General features: G+C 41.3%; 1 protein-coding gene across 1 annotated transcript in view; it reads right to left on the minus strand.

Moving 5' to 3' along the window:
* The window catches only part of LOC149452180 (FRAS1-related extracellular matrix protein 1-like), a 278816-nt gene that overhangs the window by 35026 nt on the left and 223713 nt on the right, over positions 1 to 20077 (minus strand). The window contains exon 29 of the mRNA XM_089689678.1: positions 9255 to 9327. Within this exon, the coding sequence (XP_089545804.1) occupies positions 9255 to 9327 (73 nt within the window). The remainder of the gene's footprint in view (positions 1 to 9254; positions 9328 to 20077) is intronic.

Below are 20077 nucleotides of genomic sequence, written 5' to 3' on the forward strand. Positions count from 1 at the left end.
AAGAAATAAGATCAAAAGAGAACTAAAGAAAAAGTGGGAGAGCAGAAGGAATAATGAAATGGAAAAAGAACAAAGGAAAGCAAAATAAAACAAACGGAGACAAGAAGTGAAGGCAGGAAAAAAGGTGTATAAAAGAGAAGGGAAGAAAGGAAGGAAAAAAGAAGAAAGGGAAATGAAAGGGAATAAGAAAGACATGGAATAAGAAAAATAAAAGCTATGGAGAAAAAAAGGAAGGAAGGAAAAAGGGAAATGGAAATAAATGAAATAAGAAAAATAAAAGAGAAAGAAAAAGAAAGAGTGGGAGGGCGGGAAGAAAGAGGTAGGGAGGAAAGGGAAAGTAATGGAGACAGAAAAAAAAGGACATGGAGAAGGGAAATAAGGAAGGAAGAAAAGGGAAAGGGAAAAGAACAAAGGAAGAAAAAAAATAAAAGAGATAGAGTGAAGGAGGCAGGAAGGAATATAAAGGGAAGGGAAGAAAGAAAGGAAGGAAGGAAGGAAAATGAAAGGGAATGAGAAAGGAAGTATTAAGGGAAGGAAGGAAAGAAGAAAGAAAGGAAAGGGGAAAAAATTAATGAAGAACAAAAAATAGAAAGAAAAAGTAAGAGTGGGAGGACAGGTTAAAGGAGGGAAGAGAAAAGCAAAGAAAAGAAATGAAAAGAAGTGAATAAGGGAGGAAGGAAGTAAAAAAAGGAAATTAAAGGGAAATAAAGGGAAGGAAGGTACAAAGGAAATAAGAAAAAAGGAGGAAAAAAGGAAGAAAACAAGAAAGACAAATGGGAAAGAAGGAATGAAGGACGGAAGCACAGATGTCTCCTTCTATCTGCTGCCTATCTGTCTCATACACAGTACTTCGTAGATAATTCAGCTAAGACAGAATTGTATTTAGGGCTCTGTACAGGAACATTACATTTAATTCTTGTCTTTGTTAAATGTTTATTTAGGACAAAGTGTGCCGCCAACCATCTATATATATAACACCTCATCTCATAACTCTCTGCTACGGGAAGAGAGGATGTCTTTCAGGACTGAAATATGAAGCAAAGGACATCACAGCCAGTCCGATCTGTCCCCTGGTATATGGAGAGTGATGTGATCTGGGCTGCTGTATATTATCATTAACAAATATTTCATGTAAACAAAGCCATATATTATATTATGGTATACAGTATTATATTGTTTGGCTTGTGTTCAGTACCATCAGTGCTGAAAGATACACTATATTGCCAAATGTATTGGGCCAGCCCTCCAAATCACTGGATTCAGGTGTTCCAATCCCCTCCATGGACACAGGTGTATACAATCAAGCCCCTAGGCATGCAGACTGCTTCTACAAACATTGGTGAAAGAATGGGTCGCTCTCAGGAGCTCAGTGACTCCAAGCGTGGTCCCGTGATAGGTTGTCACCTGTGCAATAAGTCCATCCGTGACATTTCCTGGCTACTAAATATTCCACGCTCAACTGTTAGTGGGATTATAACAAAGTGGAAGCAACTGGGAACAACAGCAACTCAGCCCCCAAGCGGTAGGCCACGTCACATGACAGGGCGGGGTCAGCGCATGCTGAAGCGCACAGTGCGCAGAAGTCACCAACTGTCTGCAGAGTCAATAGTTAAAGACCTCCAAACATGTGACCTTCAGATTAGCACAACAACAGTGCGTAGAGAGCTTCATGGAATGGGTTTCCATGGCTGAGCAGCTGCATCCGAGCCAAGTGATAGGCCACGTCACATGACAGAGCGGGGTCAGCGCATGCTGAAGCGCACAGTGCGCAGAAGTCGCCAACTGTCCGCAGAGTCAATAGCTAAAGACCTCCAAACTTGGTGCGGCCTTCAGATGAGCCCAACAACAGTGTGTAGAGAGCTTTATGGAATGGGTTTCCATGGCCGAGCAGCTGCATCCAAGCCTTACATCACCAAGTGCAATCCAAAGCGTCGGATGCCGTGGTGTAAAGCACGCCACCACTGGACTCTAGAGCAGTGGAGACGTGTTCTCTGGAGTGATCAATCATGCTTCTCGGTCTGGTAATCCGATGGAAGTGTCTGGGTTTGGCGGTTGCCAGGAGAATGGTACTTGCCTGACTGCATTGTGTCAAGTGTAAAGTTTGGTGGAGGGGGGATTATGGTGTGGGGTTGTTTTTCAGGGGTTGGGCTTGGCCCCCCTAGTTTCAGTGAAAGGAACTCTCAAGGCATCAGCATACCAAGACATTTTGGACAATTTCATGCTCCCAACTTTGTGGGAAGAGTTTGGGGATGGCCCCTTCCTGTTCCAACATGACTGCGCACCAGTGCACAAAGCAAGGTCCATAAAGACATGGAGGAGCCAGTTTGGGGTGGAGGAACTTGACTGTCCTGCACAGAGTCCTGACCTCAACCCCACAGAACACCTTTGGGATGAATTAGAGCGGAGACTGCGAGCCAGGCCTCCTCCCCCGACATCAATGCCTGACCTCACAAATGTGCTTCTGGAAGAATGGTCCAACCTTCCCATAGACACCCTCCTAAACCTTGTGGACGGCCTTCCCAGAAGAGTTGAAGCTGTTATAGCTGCAAAGGGCGGGGCCAACTCTATACTGAACCCTACGGACTAAGACTGGGGGGCCATTAAAGTTCATGTGCGTGTGAAGACAAGTAGCCCAATATTTTTGGCAATATAGTGTATATTCGGGTTTTAGAGCAGCATATGCTCCCATCTAGATGCCATGTTTTTCAGGGAAGACCTTGCAAATTTCAGCAGGACAATATTAAACCGCATGCTGCATCTATGAGAAAAGCATGGCTTCATAGTAGAAGAGTCCGGGTGCTTACCTGGCTTGCCTACAGTTCAGACCTTTCACCAACTGAAAATATTTGGCTCAAACAAATAAAAAATGGCCCCGGACTGTTGAGCATTTACAATCCTATATCAGGCAAGAATGGGACAACATTCCTCTCCCAAAACTCCAGCAACTGATCTCAGTTCCCAGACGTTTACAGAGTGTTGTTAAAAGAAGAGGAGATGATGAACATGTGCTGAACATGGCTTTGCTCTAACTTTTTTGAGACATGTTGCTGCCATCAATTTTAAAATTACCCTCTTTTTTTTCTTAACCTCCCTGGCAGTATGATTATTTCAGATTTTTGGTGCTGAAAGCGGTAAATTTTTTTGCATGGAAATATGTATTTTTTTTTATTGTAGGCCTGTAATTTAGGAAAAACTCACTGAAATCTGTCCGAACAAAAGTCTAGTAAACATTCTGGATATGATAAAACTTGAAACACAAAATCATAAATTATAATGTAATAAATAATCATAAAAAATAATAATATAATAATAATAAATTGAATTCAATAATATAATCAAACCAAAAACACTGAAATGTGAAATAGAGCGCCAAGTTCTCACATCGCTGAGCAAAGTCGCAAAATCGTTTTCAGTGTCTGATGAAGAATTTCCCCCACGAATCATTATCACTCAATTCTGCAAGTGGTTCTGATTTACTATCGCTGTTCTCTAGCCGGTCTAAAACCGCTTTTGACCTAAAGGGACGCTTTTTGGACGCCATGGACGTTTCTCAGTTTCCAGGCAGAAAGAACAGTAAAAATGCAGGCAGGGCGCCGGACAAAGCACTCGGGACAAAATGTATGTGAAATGGTTTGATACAGGAATGTTATACTATGTAATAATCATTTTTAAAAAAATGACATTTTTAAAAAATGTCAAATTTGCCGCCGGTTCCGGCGCCCGTACATCGCGACGTCACAGGGACAGGAACACGGAAGCCGGCATCGGCCGGAGGAGATGGCCGGGGACGCTGCAAGGGGGACATCGCGGGAGCGCAGGACAAGGTAAGCTCTGCAGGGACTCCCTGAGCAACGCTGCATGGTATTCCCGAGTGTAGCTCGGGGTCACCGCTTTTGGTACTGAAACTCTACCCCGAGCTACACTCGGGAATACCGCCAGGGAGGTTAATATGATCCATTTTCTCAATTTAAACATTTGCTAGGTTTTCTATTTTCTATTGTGAATACAATATGAGTTTATTCACGCAGCGTCCCAACTCTTTTGGAATTGGGGATGCATTCTGTCATATCCTGTTCATTGCTAATTTTTCCTGTACAGAAACAGATTCTCTAACAAGCCCCAAGCTCCGTTCATCTTTAATACACAACCCGCTCAGCAGCTCTACTATTAGCAGATCGTCATCCGACCGGCGAGTGACAATTTATTCCGCCCGGCGCTCAGTTTATGGATTTCTCCCACACTTTCTGTGCCGCCTTTCATATCACACCTGTGCCACATTATTACCGCGCTCTCCAAAACAGATGTCTCCTCCTAATCCTGATGAGTTAAGTGATCCTCTCGCTACAAATGTAATGAATTTCACATTCCCTGCTGAACTCCAGGGGAAAGAACACCGGCCAAATCAAAACCGCCTTCTTTAAATGCCATCTGGGCCGGTGCTGCAACATGGACCCATGGCTGGCCTTAGCTATGTTTTATTACCCCCCTCCTTCCAGTTTTGGGAGTGGGGGGGGGGAGACAAAATCACATTTCCTAATGGGGATTTTCGTTTCAGGTCCTGTCTCACTCTCCCCACCATCGAAGACAACCAGTCACCAATGTATATCTGTATTGTATATTGCATCTACTCTTCAAATGTACAATATATATATATAATTTATTTCAGGTACTTATATAGCACAGTCAATTTACGCAGCACTTTACATATATATTGTACATTCACATCAGTCCCTGACCCTCAAGGGGCGTACAATCTAAGGTCCCTAACTCACATTCATACATACACATACTAGGGACAATTTAGACAGGAGCCAATTAACCTACCAGCATGTCTTTGGAGTGTGGGAGGAAACCGGAGTGCCCGGAGGAAACCCACACAGGCACAGGGAGAACATGCAAACTCCAAGCAGGTGGTGCCGTAGTTGGAATATGAATTGATAGCCCTAGTACTGCCAGGCAGAAGTGCTAATCATTTAGCCACTGTGCTGCCCATATATATACAGTTGCAAGAAAAAGTATGTGAACCCCTTGGGATTACGTGGAGTTTTGCATGAATTGGGCATAAAATGTGCTCTGAACGTCATCTAAGTCACAACAATAGAAGAACACAGTCTGCTGAACATAATACTACACAAACATTAGATGTTGCCATGGTTTAATTGCACATAACATGTAAACATTCACAGTGCAGGGAGGAAAAAGTATGTGAACCTTTGGACTTAATAACTGGTTGACCCTCCTTTGGCAGCAATAACCTCAACCAAACGTTTCCTGTAGTTGCAGATCAGACCTGCACAACGATCTGGAGTCATTTTGGACCACTCCTCTTCACAAAACTGTTTCAGTGTAGCAATATTCTTGGGATGTCTGGTGTGAATCGCTCTCTTAAGGTCATGCCACAGCATTTCAATCGGGTTGAGGTCAGGACTCTGACTGGGCTACTCCAGAAGGCGTATTCTGTGCTGTTGCAGCCATTGTTTTGTTGAATTACTTGTATGCTTTGGGTCATTGTCCTGTTGCCTCACCCATCCTCTGCAGAGCTTCAGTTGGCGGACAGATGGTCGTACGTTTTCCTGCAAAATGTCTTGATAAACTCTGGAATTCATTTTCCCATCAATGACAACAATCCGTCCAGGCCCTGAGGCAGCAAAGCAGCCCCAAATCATGATGCTCCCTCCGCCATGTTTCACAGTGGGGATGAGGTTTTGATGTTGGTGTGCTGTGCCTTTTTTTCTCCACACATAGTGTTGTGTGTTCTTCCCAAACAACTCAATCTTGGTTTCATCTGTCCACAGTATATTTTGCCAGTAGTGCTGTGGAACATCCAGGTGCTCTTTTGCAAACTTCAAACGTGTTGCAATATTCTTTTTGGACAGCAATGGCTTCCTCCGTGGTGTCCTCCCATGTACTCCATTCTTGTTTAATGTTTTCCTTATTGTAGATGTGTCAACAAAAATGTTAGCATGTGCCAGAGATTTCTGTAGGTCTTTAGCTGACACTCTGGGATTCTTCTTTACCTCATGCAGCATTCTGCGCTGTGCTCTTGCAGTCATTTTTACAGGACGACCACACCTAGGGAAAGTAGCAACAGTGCTAAACTTTCTCCATTTGTAGACAGTCTGTCTTACCGTGGACACATGAACATCAAGGCTTTTGGAGATACTTTTGTAACCCTTTCCAGCTTCATGCAAGTCAACAATTCTTGATCGTAGGTCTTCTGAGAGCTCTTTTCTGCGAGGCATGGTTCACATCAGACAGTGCTTCTTGAAACCAGTAAACCCAAAACAGGTGTGTGTTTTTTAAGGGCAGGACAGCTGTTAGCAACACATCCAATATCATCACACTGATTGGAGTCAAGGTTGGCTCACTCCTGGCTCCAATTAGCTCTGGGAGAAGTCATTAAGCTAGGGCCTCACATACTTTTTCCTCCCTGCACTGTGAATGTTTACATGTTATGTGCAATTAAACCATGGCAACATCTAATGTTTGTGTAGTATTCTGTTCAGCAGACTGTGTTCTTCTACTGTTGTGACTTAGATAACGTTCAGAGCACATTTTATGCCCAATTCATGCAAAACTCCACGTAATCCCAAGGGGTTCACATACTTTTTCTTGCAACTGTATATATATATATATATATATATATATATACATATATATACATACATATTATTATTATTATTTTGATTGTATTATATATTATTATTCTTAGATTGTAAGCTCCAAGGATTAGGGCCCTCCTATCCCTCTTGTATTGAACTGTATTGTTGCTGTATTGTCTCCCGTTATATTGTAAAGTGCTGAGCAAACTATTGGCGCTATATAAATCCTGTATAATATATATATATATATATATATATATATATATATACACATATACATACATATATATATTTTTATTTTCTCAGAGAATAGGTGCAGGAGGAACTCTCCCCTTCTAAATCGCTACGTGTTTCTGCCCCTACCCATCTTCGAGCACCATCCCTTGGTTTGACCCCCTACCCACCTCCCAATACAGATCCTTATAGCAAAAACAGAGCCAATTATCATTTTATGGTGATAAGTAATTTGTATGGAATGTGTTAATGATAACAAGAAAAGCAGTAAAATAGATCCCGCCTCCAGCAACAATAGATCCCTCCAGCAACAATGGACCCTGGCAACAAAATACCACCCCAACAACAATAGACCCCCAATAGCAACAACAGATCCTCCAGCAGCCAGCATTAATAGGCTCTCCTGAAGCCAGCAACAATAGACCCCTCCCTCAAAAGTAGAGAAATAGATCCCCCACCAGCAACAACAGACCTCGCCAGCAACAATAGACCACCATGCAAAAATAGATCCCCTCCAGTAGCAATAGATCTCCAGCAGCCAGCATGAATTGACCTCCCAAGCACTCCCCAGCACCCCTTGCCTCTGAAACAGCCCAGACAGAATTTACTAAATTTTGAGCACACAGAATCTGGAGCAGCTCTGCATAGAAACCAGTCAGCTTCCAGGTTTTATTGTGAAAGCTTAATTGAACAAGTTGAAGTTAGAAGCTGATTGGTTACTATGCAGAGTTTTAGTAAATCTACCCCAGTGTTACTTCAGAAAACCAGCCGGCTTCCATGGGGGCCTAATTATCTGACATCGGACTGGATTGTCTGCTCTGACAGGGTGAGAATATAAGTGAATAACAGCACAAAGAGCTATCCATTTTATGGAGTTTTTACAATCATTCCTGCCCCTCTTCTTGCCCACCACAGAATGCGCCAAAATATAAAGTGAATTTAAAATCCAGAACAAGTGGGGGCTCTCTTGTAATAGAATTAGATAGAGACATGTAGATAAACATATTGGAACAGATAGATAGAAGGATGAAAAGATAGATAGATAGATAGATAGATAGATAGATAGATAGATAGATAGATAGATAGAGAGATAGAAGGATGAAAAGATAGATAGATAGATAGATAGATAGATAGATAGATAGATAGATAGATAGATAGAAGGATGATAAGACAGATATTATTTTCATTATAATACAGGATTTATATAGTGCCAAATATTAGATAAGATAGGCATATCGAGAGAGAGAGAGAGAGAGAGAGAGAGAGAGAGAGAGAGAGAGAGAGAGAGAGAGGCGTCAGCATACCAAGATATTTTGGACAATTTCATGCTCCCAACTTTGTGGGAAGAGTTTGGGGATGGCCCCTTCCTGTTCCAACATGACTGCACACCAGTGCACAAAGCAAGGTCCATAAAGACATGGAGGAGCCAGTTTGGGGTGGAGGAACTTGACTGTCCTGCACAGAGTCCTGACCTCAACCCCATAGAACACCTTTGGGATGAATTAGAGCGGAGACTGTGAGCCAGGCCTCCTCCCCCGACATCAGTGCCTGACCTGACAAATGTGCTTCTGGAAGAATGGTCCAACCTTCCCATAGACACCCTCCTAAACCTTGTGGACGGCCTTCCCAGAAGAGTTGAAGCTGTTATAGCTGCAAAGGGCGGGGCCAATGAATAGATAGATATGAATAGATGGATATGAATAGATAGATAGATGGATAGATAGACAGATAGATAGATAGATAGATATGCCTTTAAGTGTTTCTATATTTTGCTTCTGCTCCTCCCTTTCCTTTGGTTTAGTTAATGCTGTATAGATAGCCCTCCCCTTTCCCAGGAATGCATTGCAGCTCTAACCTCATGTCATGGAGCAGGAAACATTATGATCTTTTGACCTATCGAATGTTCATTGTTGTAAGATTCTCTCAGTTTATGGAATAAACTTCACAAGATCTACAAGATGTCTTATCAATTGAGTCACTGACTGCGGTATCCAACTGAGGTTGAAGTTATCGCTATCTCATCACAACTGTAAGTTACAGAGATCACACTATCAATGCTTAGATTGGAGAGACAGAACAAAGAGATAGATAGATGATAGATAGATAGATAGATAGATAGATAGATAGATAGATAGATAGATAGATAAATAGATAGATAGATAAATAGATAGATAGATATGAATAGATAGATAGATAGATATGAATAGATAGATAGATATGAATAGATAGATAGATAGACATTATTATTATAATACAGGATTTATATAGTGCCAAATATTAGATATGTATTTAATTAGATATGTAGACTGATAGATAAATAATTAGATTAGATAGATACTGTAAGTTGATAGACACAATAGATGACAAGGCAAACTGATAGATCAATAGATATACAGTAGATAGATAGATAAATGTTACCTGGGTCAAACTGGACGAGGCTTGCACTGCTGTGTGTGAAATCCAGGCCCTGTTTGGCGGAAAGTTCTTGGACCTTTAAACAGAAATATTCCATTTATACTTTCAGTTCACCAGATCTGATCACATACAGAAACCCTGAAGCACACAGGCAGGATCGCTGTGAGACATAGTGGGGGTTATTTACCAAAGCTGGAGAGTGCAAAATCTGGTGCAGCCGTGCATGGTAGTCAATTATCTTCCAGGTTTTATTCCCAAAGCTTAATTGAACAAGCTGAAGTTAGAAGCCGATTGGCTGCCATCCACAGCTGCACCAGATTTCGAGTGCTCCACTTTTAGTAAATGACATGCGTGGAACTGAATACACATTTACCATCAAACTATCATTTCTGACCATTGTTCTAGATGTTCCTCCACAGAGCGACATATCTAGGAGGGGTCCAATGCCCATTCCCAGTACATATAAAGAATATTCTCTCTCACGGGGGGTTCAGCATTCCAAATAGAACACTTGGAACTTCCATTTCCCGTTCTGGAGCAGTCTAGTCCTCAGTACGGCTAAGTTCACACCTTTGAGCGTCAGAAACGCATTTAATATACACATGACTAATGACACCCCCATGCATCTCTGTAAGTGCGCACGTCTTCACGTGCGCCAAACCACCTAGTGCCGCAGGACCGTGCGGTTCAGGCATTTTTCGAAGAGTCAGAGACATTCTTTTCCACGTTTCTCCGGCGTAGAGCAGCCCTTGAAATGAATTGTCCGTCCAAAAGGCGTCTACGCTTGGTTGAACCTGTAGGTGTGACGCAAGCCTAGCAGTATTGTTAGCTGTCACTAGGCCAGGTCTGAGATCTATCGGAGAATTATTGATTGTATTATCCACTTCCCGTTCAGCCCATGTACATAAACGGGCGGACGGGAGCAGTGCAGGGGCGGGTTGCCGTTCATAAACGGTGCCCGCCATTTTAGCCTGTGCACGCTCCCAGGGAGCATGCGGCACCGCGATCTGGTGCCCGCTGTGTCCAGAGGACGCAGCGGAACACCGATCGCTGTACGGGACCTTTGTGTAAGCTCCCGATCATGTGATCACTGATTGGCCAATCAGTGATCACATGCAGAGTAGTAAGAGGTCACTTCTGACATCATTGCTTACTACGTGCAAAATCTGTGAATGATCACAGAGGTCACATGGTACAGGGCTATTCACAACAGCCTTGTACCATGTGCCAAGCTGTGACCAATCACAGCTCACTCAGTAGTTCTCAATGGCTGCAAGAATGCAGCTAGAGAGAAGGAGAAATGATTGCTTTTACAGCCTTTATGGGTGTAAAAGCAATCAGTGTAAAAAAAAAAAAAAAAAATCTTCATCATCCCCCACAAGTAGTACAGTTTCACCATGGTGACACTGTACTGCTAGGGTGACAATATGTTAAAAAAACATAAATAATAATATAAAAAAAATAAAATACAAATGTAAAAATTTTTTTTAAAAAATTATAATTTTTGGTTATAAACTAATTTGGGTTATTTTGTTTTACTAAAAAGATAACTGAATACATTTTGGCCAAGATTTATGAAGAAAAATTATTTATTTGCAAAATTTTATAAGAAAAACACTTTTTTTCAAAATTTTTGGACTTTTTCATTTATATAGCAAAAAAAATAAAAATCCCAGTGGTGAATAAATACCACCAAAATAAAGCTTTATCTGTCTCAAAAAATACAAAAATATTCATATGGGTACAGTGTTGCATGACCGCACAATTGTCATTCAAAGTGTGATAGCGCTGAAAGCTGAAAATTGACCTGGGCAGGCAGGGGGGGAAAGTGTCCGGACTGGAAGGGGGTGAAAGTGTCCGGACTGGAAGGGGGCGAAAGTGTCCGGACTGGAAGGGGGTGAAAGTGTCCGGACTGGAAGGGGGGGAAAGTGTCCGGAGAGGAAGGGGGTGAAAGTGTCCGGACTGGAAGGGGGGGAAAGTGTCCGGACTGGAAGGGGGTGAAAGTGTCCGGACTGGAAGGGGGTGAAAGTGTCCGGACTGGAAGGGGGCGAAAGTGTCCGGACTGGAAGGGGGTGAAAGTGTCCGGACTGGAAGGGGGGGAAAGTGTCCGGAGAGGAAGGGGGTGAAAGTGTCCGGACTGGAAGGGGGGGAAAGTGTCCAGACTGGAAGGGGGTGGAAGTGTCCGGACTGGAAGGGGGGGAAAGTGTCTGGACTGGAAGGGGGTGAAAGTGTCCGGACTGGAAGGGGGGGAAAGTGTCCGGACTGGAAGGGGGGAAAGTGTCCGGACTGGAAGGGGGGGAAAGTGTCCGGACTGGAAGGGGGGGGGAAAGTGTCCGGACTGGAAGGGGGTGAAAGTGTCCGGACTGGAAGGGGGTGAAAGTGTCCGGACTGGAAGGGGGGGAAAGTGTCCGGACTGGAAGGGAGTGAAAGTGTCCAGACTGGAAGGAGGGGAAAGTGTCCGGACTGGAAGGAGGGGAAAGTGTCCGGACTGGAAGTGGTTAATGACTCCTGTGGAGGGCCCGCTACATCGGCCTTCAAATTCTTATTTGCGTGTCTTCATATTGTATGTATAACCCAATCCTATTCTTTCTCCTGCTGGAGGTCATTTTATGAAACAGAGCCTCTCCTTTTGGAAAATATACAATTGTTTGGGGGGTTTAAAGTATAACTCCACTTTTGTGGGAAAAAAAAAATTGCAAAAAATAAAAATAAATAATACAGCGTATACAACTGCGACAAAAGTCAGATTGTAATTGAATTGATTAAAATGTACCTTTCCTTTTCAAACTGCAACTCTGTAACAGGGGTGGACTGACCATTGGGGAACTTGGGCACTGCCCGAGGGCCCGGGGTCAGTAGGGGGCCCCATGAGATGCCCCTGGTACCTTTTTCATAGGCTTTTTTGAGTTTGGGCAAGGACACAGGGGCCCCATGATGCCCTATTGCCCGGGGGCCCCCTGAGCTGTCAGTCCGCCCCTGCTCTGTAATTTTCTGTAAAATGCAATATGGCAACCTGGAGGCGTTCTGTAGATAGATGGTGTACAGCACACCCCCCCACCCAAAAAAAAATTTCATTTCCTGCTTGTGTGATTGGCTCACTGATTTTCCCAAAAACTGTGCACTAAGGCTGGCCCTACATGGGTCAAAAGTCGACCAATTTTTCATCCAAAGATCGGACCTAAGAATAATCGTCCGATATTCGCTCTGTTAGTGAGTCAATGGCACCGGCTGATTTTCGTGGTTCCTCCCCTTTTTGGTGATCGGGCATGTTGGAAAATTCATGAAAAACGACCGATTGTGCACTCAATGAAGGTCAAATCGTACGATCGTTTTTCCGAAAAGAATATGCGCATGAGCTGTGACCTGGAACAAACAGAAGTTTCGCCTGTTATATGGGGAGAACGTTATGACTCGGTCGGCCGATTTTCGAAATCATTGATGGCACCATCGGATTACCGAGCAAACAACGTTTTCGATTTTCGGATGAAAAATCATTCGGAATTTGAACCATGTATGGCCTGCATGAGACACAAGTCAGATTTTGAGCATCCCCTGTAACAAAAATGTCATTTATGGTGAGATCACATCTAAAGGGATGCAGACCCTGCCACTTTCCTCATTAGAGCCCTGCACGTGCAGCAGCTGATTGATAATAAAACCATTCCAATATAGATTTCATCTGCACATGGACACAGACAAACCACTATTCTTTCAGAATAACAAAAGGTAGGAATCTGCTACAAAGTTCGTTAAAATCCCTGCAATGTACATAGATCATCCAGGGGGGAATGTTTTTTTTTTCAACAAAAGTGGAGATACTTTTTAACCATTTGAATTCCGGGCACTTTTACCCCCTTCCTGCCCCAGGCCAGTTTTCAGGTTTCAGCGCTCCCACACTTTGAATGACAATTGCGCGGTCATACAACACAACCTAAAATTTTATCATTTTCTTCGCACAACTAGAGCTTTCTTTTGGTGGTGTTTAATCACCGCTGGGGTTTTTATTTTTTGCTAAATTAACAAAAAAAAACAAAAATTTTGAAAAAAAAACACGTTTTTCTTTGTTTCTGTTATAAAAGTTTGCAAATAAATAATTGTTCTTCATAAATTTAGGCCGAGATGTATTCTGCTACATGTCTTTGGTGAAAATAACCCAAATTAGGATGTATTATTTAGTTTGTAGGAAAGTTATAGAGTTCACAAACTATGGTATAGATCTGAATATTGATCAATCCTGAAGTACTGACAGCCAATCTAATTTCTTGAGGTCCAAGAATGTCAGAACAGTACAGATATCCCCCAAATGTCAGAACAGTACAGATATCCCCCAAATGTCAGAACAGTACAGATATCCCCCAAATGTCAGAACAGTACAGATATCCCCCAAATGTCAGGACAGTACAGATATCCCCCAAATGTCAGGACGGTACAGATATCCCCCAAATGTCAGGACAGTACAGATATCCCCCAAATGTCAGAACAGGACAGATATCCCCCAAATGTCAGAACAGTACAGATATCCCCCAAATGTCAGGACAGTACAGATATCCCCCAAATGTAAGGACAGGACAGATATCCCCCAAATGTCAGGACGGTACAGATATCCCCCAAATGTCAGGACAGTACAGATATCCTCCAAATGTCAGGACAGTACAGATATCCTCCAAATGTCAGATCAGTACAGATATCCCCAAATGTCAGGACAGGACAGATATCCCCCAAATGTCAGGACAGTACAGATATCCCCCAAATGTCAGGACGGTACAGATATCCCCAAAATGTCAGGACAGTACAGATATCCCCCAAATGTCAGGACAGTACAGATATCCCCCAAATGTCAGGACAGTACAGATATCCCCCAAATGTCAGAACAGGACAGATATCCCCCAAATGTCAGAACAGTACAGATATCCCCCAAATGTCAGGACAGTACAGATATCCCCCAAATGTCAGAACAGGACAGATATCCCCCAAATGTCAGAACAGTACAGATATCCCCCAAATGTCAGGACGGTACAGATATCCCCCCAAATGTCAGGACAGTACAGATATCCCCCAAATGTCAGGACAGTACAGATATCCCCCAAATGTCAGGACAGTACAGATATCCCCCAAATGTCAGAACAGTACAGATATCCCCCAAATGTCAGAACAGTACAGATATCCCCCAAATGTCAGGACAGTACAGATATCCCCCAAATGACCCCTTTTTGCAGAATAGACAGCCCGACATACTTCATAAGAGGCATGGCGAGTTTTTTGAAGTTTTTTTGTCATATTTTTTCGGAAAATGAAAAAATTAAAAAAAAATTGTTTTGCTATTTTTTTTTACATGTTGTCACCAGTGCAGTACAGCGTCATCATATAACTGGCATGGTGGTGATCAGGGACACTGACTGGTGACAGTATGAAAAAAAATATATATATATTTTTTTTTTCATTTTTTATTAAATTTGTTTTCTTTTTTTTAAGATTTTTTCTTCATATTTTACTATAACCAAAGTAGTACAATCTCACCATAGTAACATTGTACTACTTTGGGGAAGTGATCTGTATTTTTTTTTTTTTTACACAATTTGCTTATAGCAAAGAATTACTTTGCTATAAGCAAGCATTTACCTGAATGACATCGATTCATTCAGGTTTTTTTTTTTTTTTTTTTTTGTGCTTAGCTGTGATTTGGCCACAGCTAATCACATGACATGTGAATGTGATCACTGTGACCATTCACAGCTAGACACTAGTATACAATGGATAGCATGAATGAAGCCATCCATTGTATACAACTGTCATGTGACCTGCTGTGATTGGTCACAGCAGGTCACATTGTACCGGAAACAGGGCCGATACTCAGATCTGTCATCGGCCGTGTCCGAGGTACACAGCCGGTGACAGATCGCGCCGCTGCGCGGCTCTGCAGGAGCGCAATCTGCGCATGTGGGGGAGGACGCCTGATGACATTTGCCATCCGCCATTCGGCCATAGGGCGGGTGGCAAATGGTTAATAAATAACTTTATAACAAACAATTGCAGATTTAGCAAAAAAAAAAAAAAAAAATTGTGTTGGTAGAAAATTGGTGAAGTAAAGTGTTGACGTGCTCAATCTGTTGTGGATCTTACCAGGGTACCCATACATATTACTATCTGGATGTTCAATACGTATTGGAAACTAGGACCAAAACACCTGCATTGAATGTACAATCAGCTATGATAACATCCGCATGCGCGCGCAGGCCCGCAATCCAAGCATACCATAATGACAGATTCCTGCTTTGACTCATTCTTTGGTAAATCAAGAGAGTTTTAATTAGAAAAAGAGAACAGACAATCCACAATATCTTCTTTTTTCAACAAGGTGCTCTAAAAAAGGCAAAACATTTTTTCAAATAATTAAAAAAATGTGATGTACAAAAACCAAGAAAAAAATTTATTAAAAATTGTTATTACGTTATGTTTTTTACCTAACCTTTTAATTGTTTTGGTTTATTCTTTGGTAAATCAGGCCAAGAGTTTCAATGAAAAAAAAAACAAAACAGAATCCAAAATAGCCTCTCCCTTTTTTTTCAAAGTGCTCTTAAAAAAGCAAAACTTTTTTTTATACAATTTCAAAAATGTGATGTATAATAATCAGGAAAAAAAATGATTAAAAATGGCATTGTATTATGTTTTGTTTTTTCTTTGGTAAATCAGGGCAAGAGTTCCAATGAAAAAAAACAAAGACAATCCAAAATAGTGTCCCCTTTTTTTTTTTTAAACAAATAAGTGCTCTTAAAAAATCAAAACTTTTTTCCTTATAATTTCACAAATGTGATGTACAATAACCAAGAAAAAAATGATTAAAAACTGCATTTTATTATGTTTTGTTTGTTCTTTGGTAAATCAGGCAAAGAGTGTCAATTAAAAAAAAACAGACAATCCAAAATAGTGTCTCCTTTTTTTTTTTTTTTTTTTTTAAACAAATAAGTGCTCTTAAAAAATGAGAACTTTTTTCCTTATAATTTCACAAATGTGATGTACAATAACCAAGAAAAAATTATTAAAAACTGCATTTTATTATGTTTTGTTTGTTCTTTGGTAAATCAGGCCAAGAGTGTCAATGAAAAAAAACAAAGACAATCCAAAATAGTGTCCCCTTTTTTTTTTTTTTAAACAAATAAGTGCTCTTAAAAAAGCAACACTTTTTTGTTCTTAATAATTTAAAAAATGTGATGTACAATAACCAAGAAAAAATTATTAAAAGTGGACTTTTATTATGTTTGTTTGTTCTTTGGTAAATCAGGCCAAGAGTTTCAATGAAAAAAAAACAAAGACAATCCAAAATAGCGTCCACCCTATTTTTTAAAACAAGTGCTGTTAAAAAAGCAAAACATTTTTTTCTAATAATTTCAAAATGTGACATACAATAACCAAGAAAAAATGATTTAAAATTGGCATTTTATTATGTTTTGTATCCTTTCAAATTTTTTTTTATTTTTTGCTTTATTCTTTGTAAAATCAGGCCAAGAGTTTCAATGAAAAAAAACAAAGACAATCCAAAATAGCGTCCACCCTATTTTTTTAAAACAAATAAGTGCTGTTAAAAAAGCAAAACATTTTTTTTTTAATAATTTCAAAATGTGACCTACAATAACCAAGAAAAAAATTATTTAAAAAATGGCATTTTATTATGTTTTGTATCCTTTCTAATTTTTTTAATTTTTGCTTTATTCTTTGTAAAATCAGGCCAAGAGTTTCAATGAAAAAAAAACCCAGACAATTCAAAATAGCATCTCCTTTTTTTTCAACAAATAAGTGCTCTTAAAGAAAACAAAACTTTTTTTTTTTACTATTTAAAAAAATGTAAAGTACAATAAAAACAGATTCTGGAAAAAACATTTTGCAAAAAAGTGAGATAATTTCAAAACTGTGATGTACTACAACTGAGAGAGAGAGAAAAAAACAGCGATGGAACAAAAAAATTTAAATTTTATAAGGTTTTGCAAAAAAAGTGAGATAATCGATGTATTTACATTTACCTGCCCTTGTTTCCTTCCAATTTTTTTTTTTTTTTTTTAGCCCTGCAAACATAAAATGTAAATCTGTCCCTGAGCAACAAAACTAAACAAGCAAAAAATGAATGAATAGCAGAAAAAAACCCAAGTCTGTATTTTTTCCCTAAAATAATAAAAGAAAACTGATTTTTAAAATTTTATTTCCAGGCCTGACCGGGAATCCAGGCGCTGTGAGTTATCTGCAGGCACAGTCGCTGCGTTTGGCTCGGCTTATCGACTTGAAGCAGATTTTTGCAGGCCTGTTATCTCGCTCTTTACATGTCCATGCACACAGAACCGGTGGCCCCTACATAAATATCTTCCTCCAAAGCCCAACACCTTCCAGGATTTGGCACGGGGAAACGGGGGATGTGTGTGCTGGAAGGATTTAGTGAGGATTGAGCCTGCTGAAAGCCCCCAAACTTTATTTTTTTTTGTCAACTTGCAAAAAAAATGAGAAAAAAAAAGCGTTGCTAGATTTGGTTGTATTAAACCCAAAAATTCTGGAGTAACAAAAAAGCTCTGGAATAGAATACAGTTTAAAGGAAAGCAAATGTTTTATGTGAAAATCGGCTTTCTACTGGAAGTGATAACAAATAAATGTACGGAGCTGAAATCATCATTTGCTAACATGACAAAAACAGAAATATTCTACAGAAGGTACACCAATTTTTCATTTTGTAATACAAAATAATTAATATTTAGTCACCTGGACTAAGCTTTTAGAATTTACAGAAAAAGGAAACGTGTTCCACTTTGAAGAAGAACCATGGTCATCTACAGACAGCTTAAAGGCCAAGTTTCACTTTTTGAATAAACTTGGCCCTAAACTCACAGAATTCTGGCAACAGGTACATAGGATCTCTCAAAAATGTACCAAATTCCATGTTTTTTCGACCCTTTTTTTCTTATTCCTCCTCAGTAACTCTATCCCCACCATAATATACCAAAAATCAATTCCAAGACATCTCAGAAATACAGCCGAAGCCTATTTTCCAGCTCGCTGGTGCAAAGTATACCCCCTTCAGCTCCAATGTGACCTTAAAGAGTAGACATCAGAAGGATAGAGAACTTGGCTCATTCCTTAAAAAAATAGATCAGATGTGTTCAATGAGACATGGTTCTGTTAGTTCCAGTTCAACTACTCGGAAGAGGGTAAGTGCCTACTGGTAGGACAGGACTGAGCAGACACAGTACCCATCTACCCCCCTCCTCCTACTGCCTTGACTTCATCCTCTCCTTACCTCCCTCCCATTCCTGGACAACATCTCATTATGCCCCTCAGAGGTTCCAGTATGACCTAAAGTATACAACATCAGAAGGATGAGGGACTTGACTCATTCCCAAAAAAATAGATCAGATATGTTCAACAAGACATGGTTCTATTGGTTGCAGTTCAACTACTCGGGAGAGGGTAAGCTCCTGCTGGTGGGACAGGACTGAGCAGACACAGTACCCATCTCTACCCCCCTCCTCCTACTGACTTGACTTCATCTTCTCCTTACCTCCCTCCCATTCCTGGACAACATCTCATTATGCCCCTCAGTGGTTCCAATGTGACTTAAAGTAGACAACATCAGAAGGATGAAGGACCTGACTCATTAAAAAAAAAAAAAAAAATAGATTGGATATGTTCGACAAGACATGGTTCTATTGGTTTGAGGAGTTCAACTACTTGCAAGATGGTAAGTGCCTGCTGGCAGGACAGGGCTGAGTGGACCCAGTACTTATTTACCCCCCTCCTACTGTCCTGACTTCATCTACCCCCCAACTTCCTTGTGTTCCTTGACAACATCTCATTATGCCCCTCAGTTGTTCCCCCACCCTTTCCCCGCCATCCAATGGCCGGCCTTCGTTAGGCCCTTGTTCACTCTCCACCACCTTATTTCCCTCTTCTTAGTTCTACCTCCTCCAACACTCACCCCCACCGAACCCTTTTCTCCTACCACTACCATGGGATTCACCTGTGACTAACCTACTCTTGTGTCACGGCCAGGGGTCAGGCTTGGAGACCAGTACCTATAGCAGTAGAGAATTTCCCACTGACAAGCAGGATAAGTATATAAGCAGGTCACCCTGGCTCACACGAGGTGCAGAGTCTAAGCACCAACTGGTATTCACCAGAGCTCCTGATGGTGGAGATGGGTTTTGCTGCGTGTTAGTACCAGGCCACAGTTCTCAGGATCGAGCTGGGGATCAAGGAGAAGCGTAGTCATTGAACAAGCCAAAGGTCAGTAACAAGTGGTTGCAGGTTTGGATCAAGTAGAAGAGTAGTCAAGGGACAAGCCAAAGGTCGATAACAAGTGGATGCGGGTTGGGATCAAGCAGAAGCATAATCAAGGGGCAAGCCAAAGGTAGATAACAAGCGGATACAGGTTGGGATCAAGCAGAAGCGTGGTCAAGGGGCAAACCAAAGGCTGATAACAAGTGGATGCAGGTTGGAATCAAGCAGATGTGTAGTCAAGGGACAAACCAAAGGTCAATCACAAGTGGATGCAGGTTGGGATCAAGTCTAGTCAAAGAACAAGCCAAAGGTCGGTAACAAGTGGTTGAAGGTCGGGATCAAGGAGAGGCGTAGTCAAGGAACAAGCCAAAGGTCGGTAACAAGTGGTTGCAGGTTGGGATTAAGCAGAAAAGTAGTCAAGGAACAAGCCAAAGGTCGGTAACAAGTGGTTGAAGGTCGGGATCAAGGAGAGGCATAGTCAAGGAACAAGCCAAAGGTCGGTAACAAGTGGTTGAAGGTCAGGATCAAGGAGAGGCGTAGTCAAGGAACAAGCCAAAGGTCGGTACAAGTGG

This window comes from Staurois parvus, unplaced genomic scaffold, assembly GCF_062004578.1.
Source record: "Staurois parvus isolate SC_StPar_1 unplaced genomic scaffold, SC_StPar_1.0 ptg000491l, whole genome shotgun sequence".
NCBI classification, from domain to species: Eukaryota; Metazoa; Chordata; class Amphibia; order Anura; family Ranidae; genus Staurois; species Staurois parvus.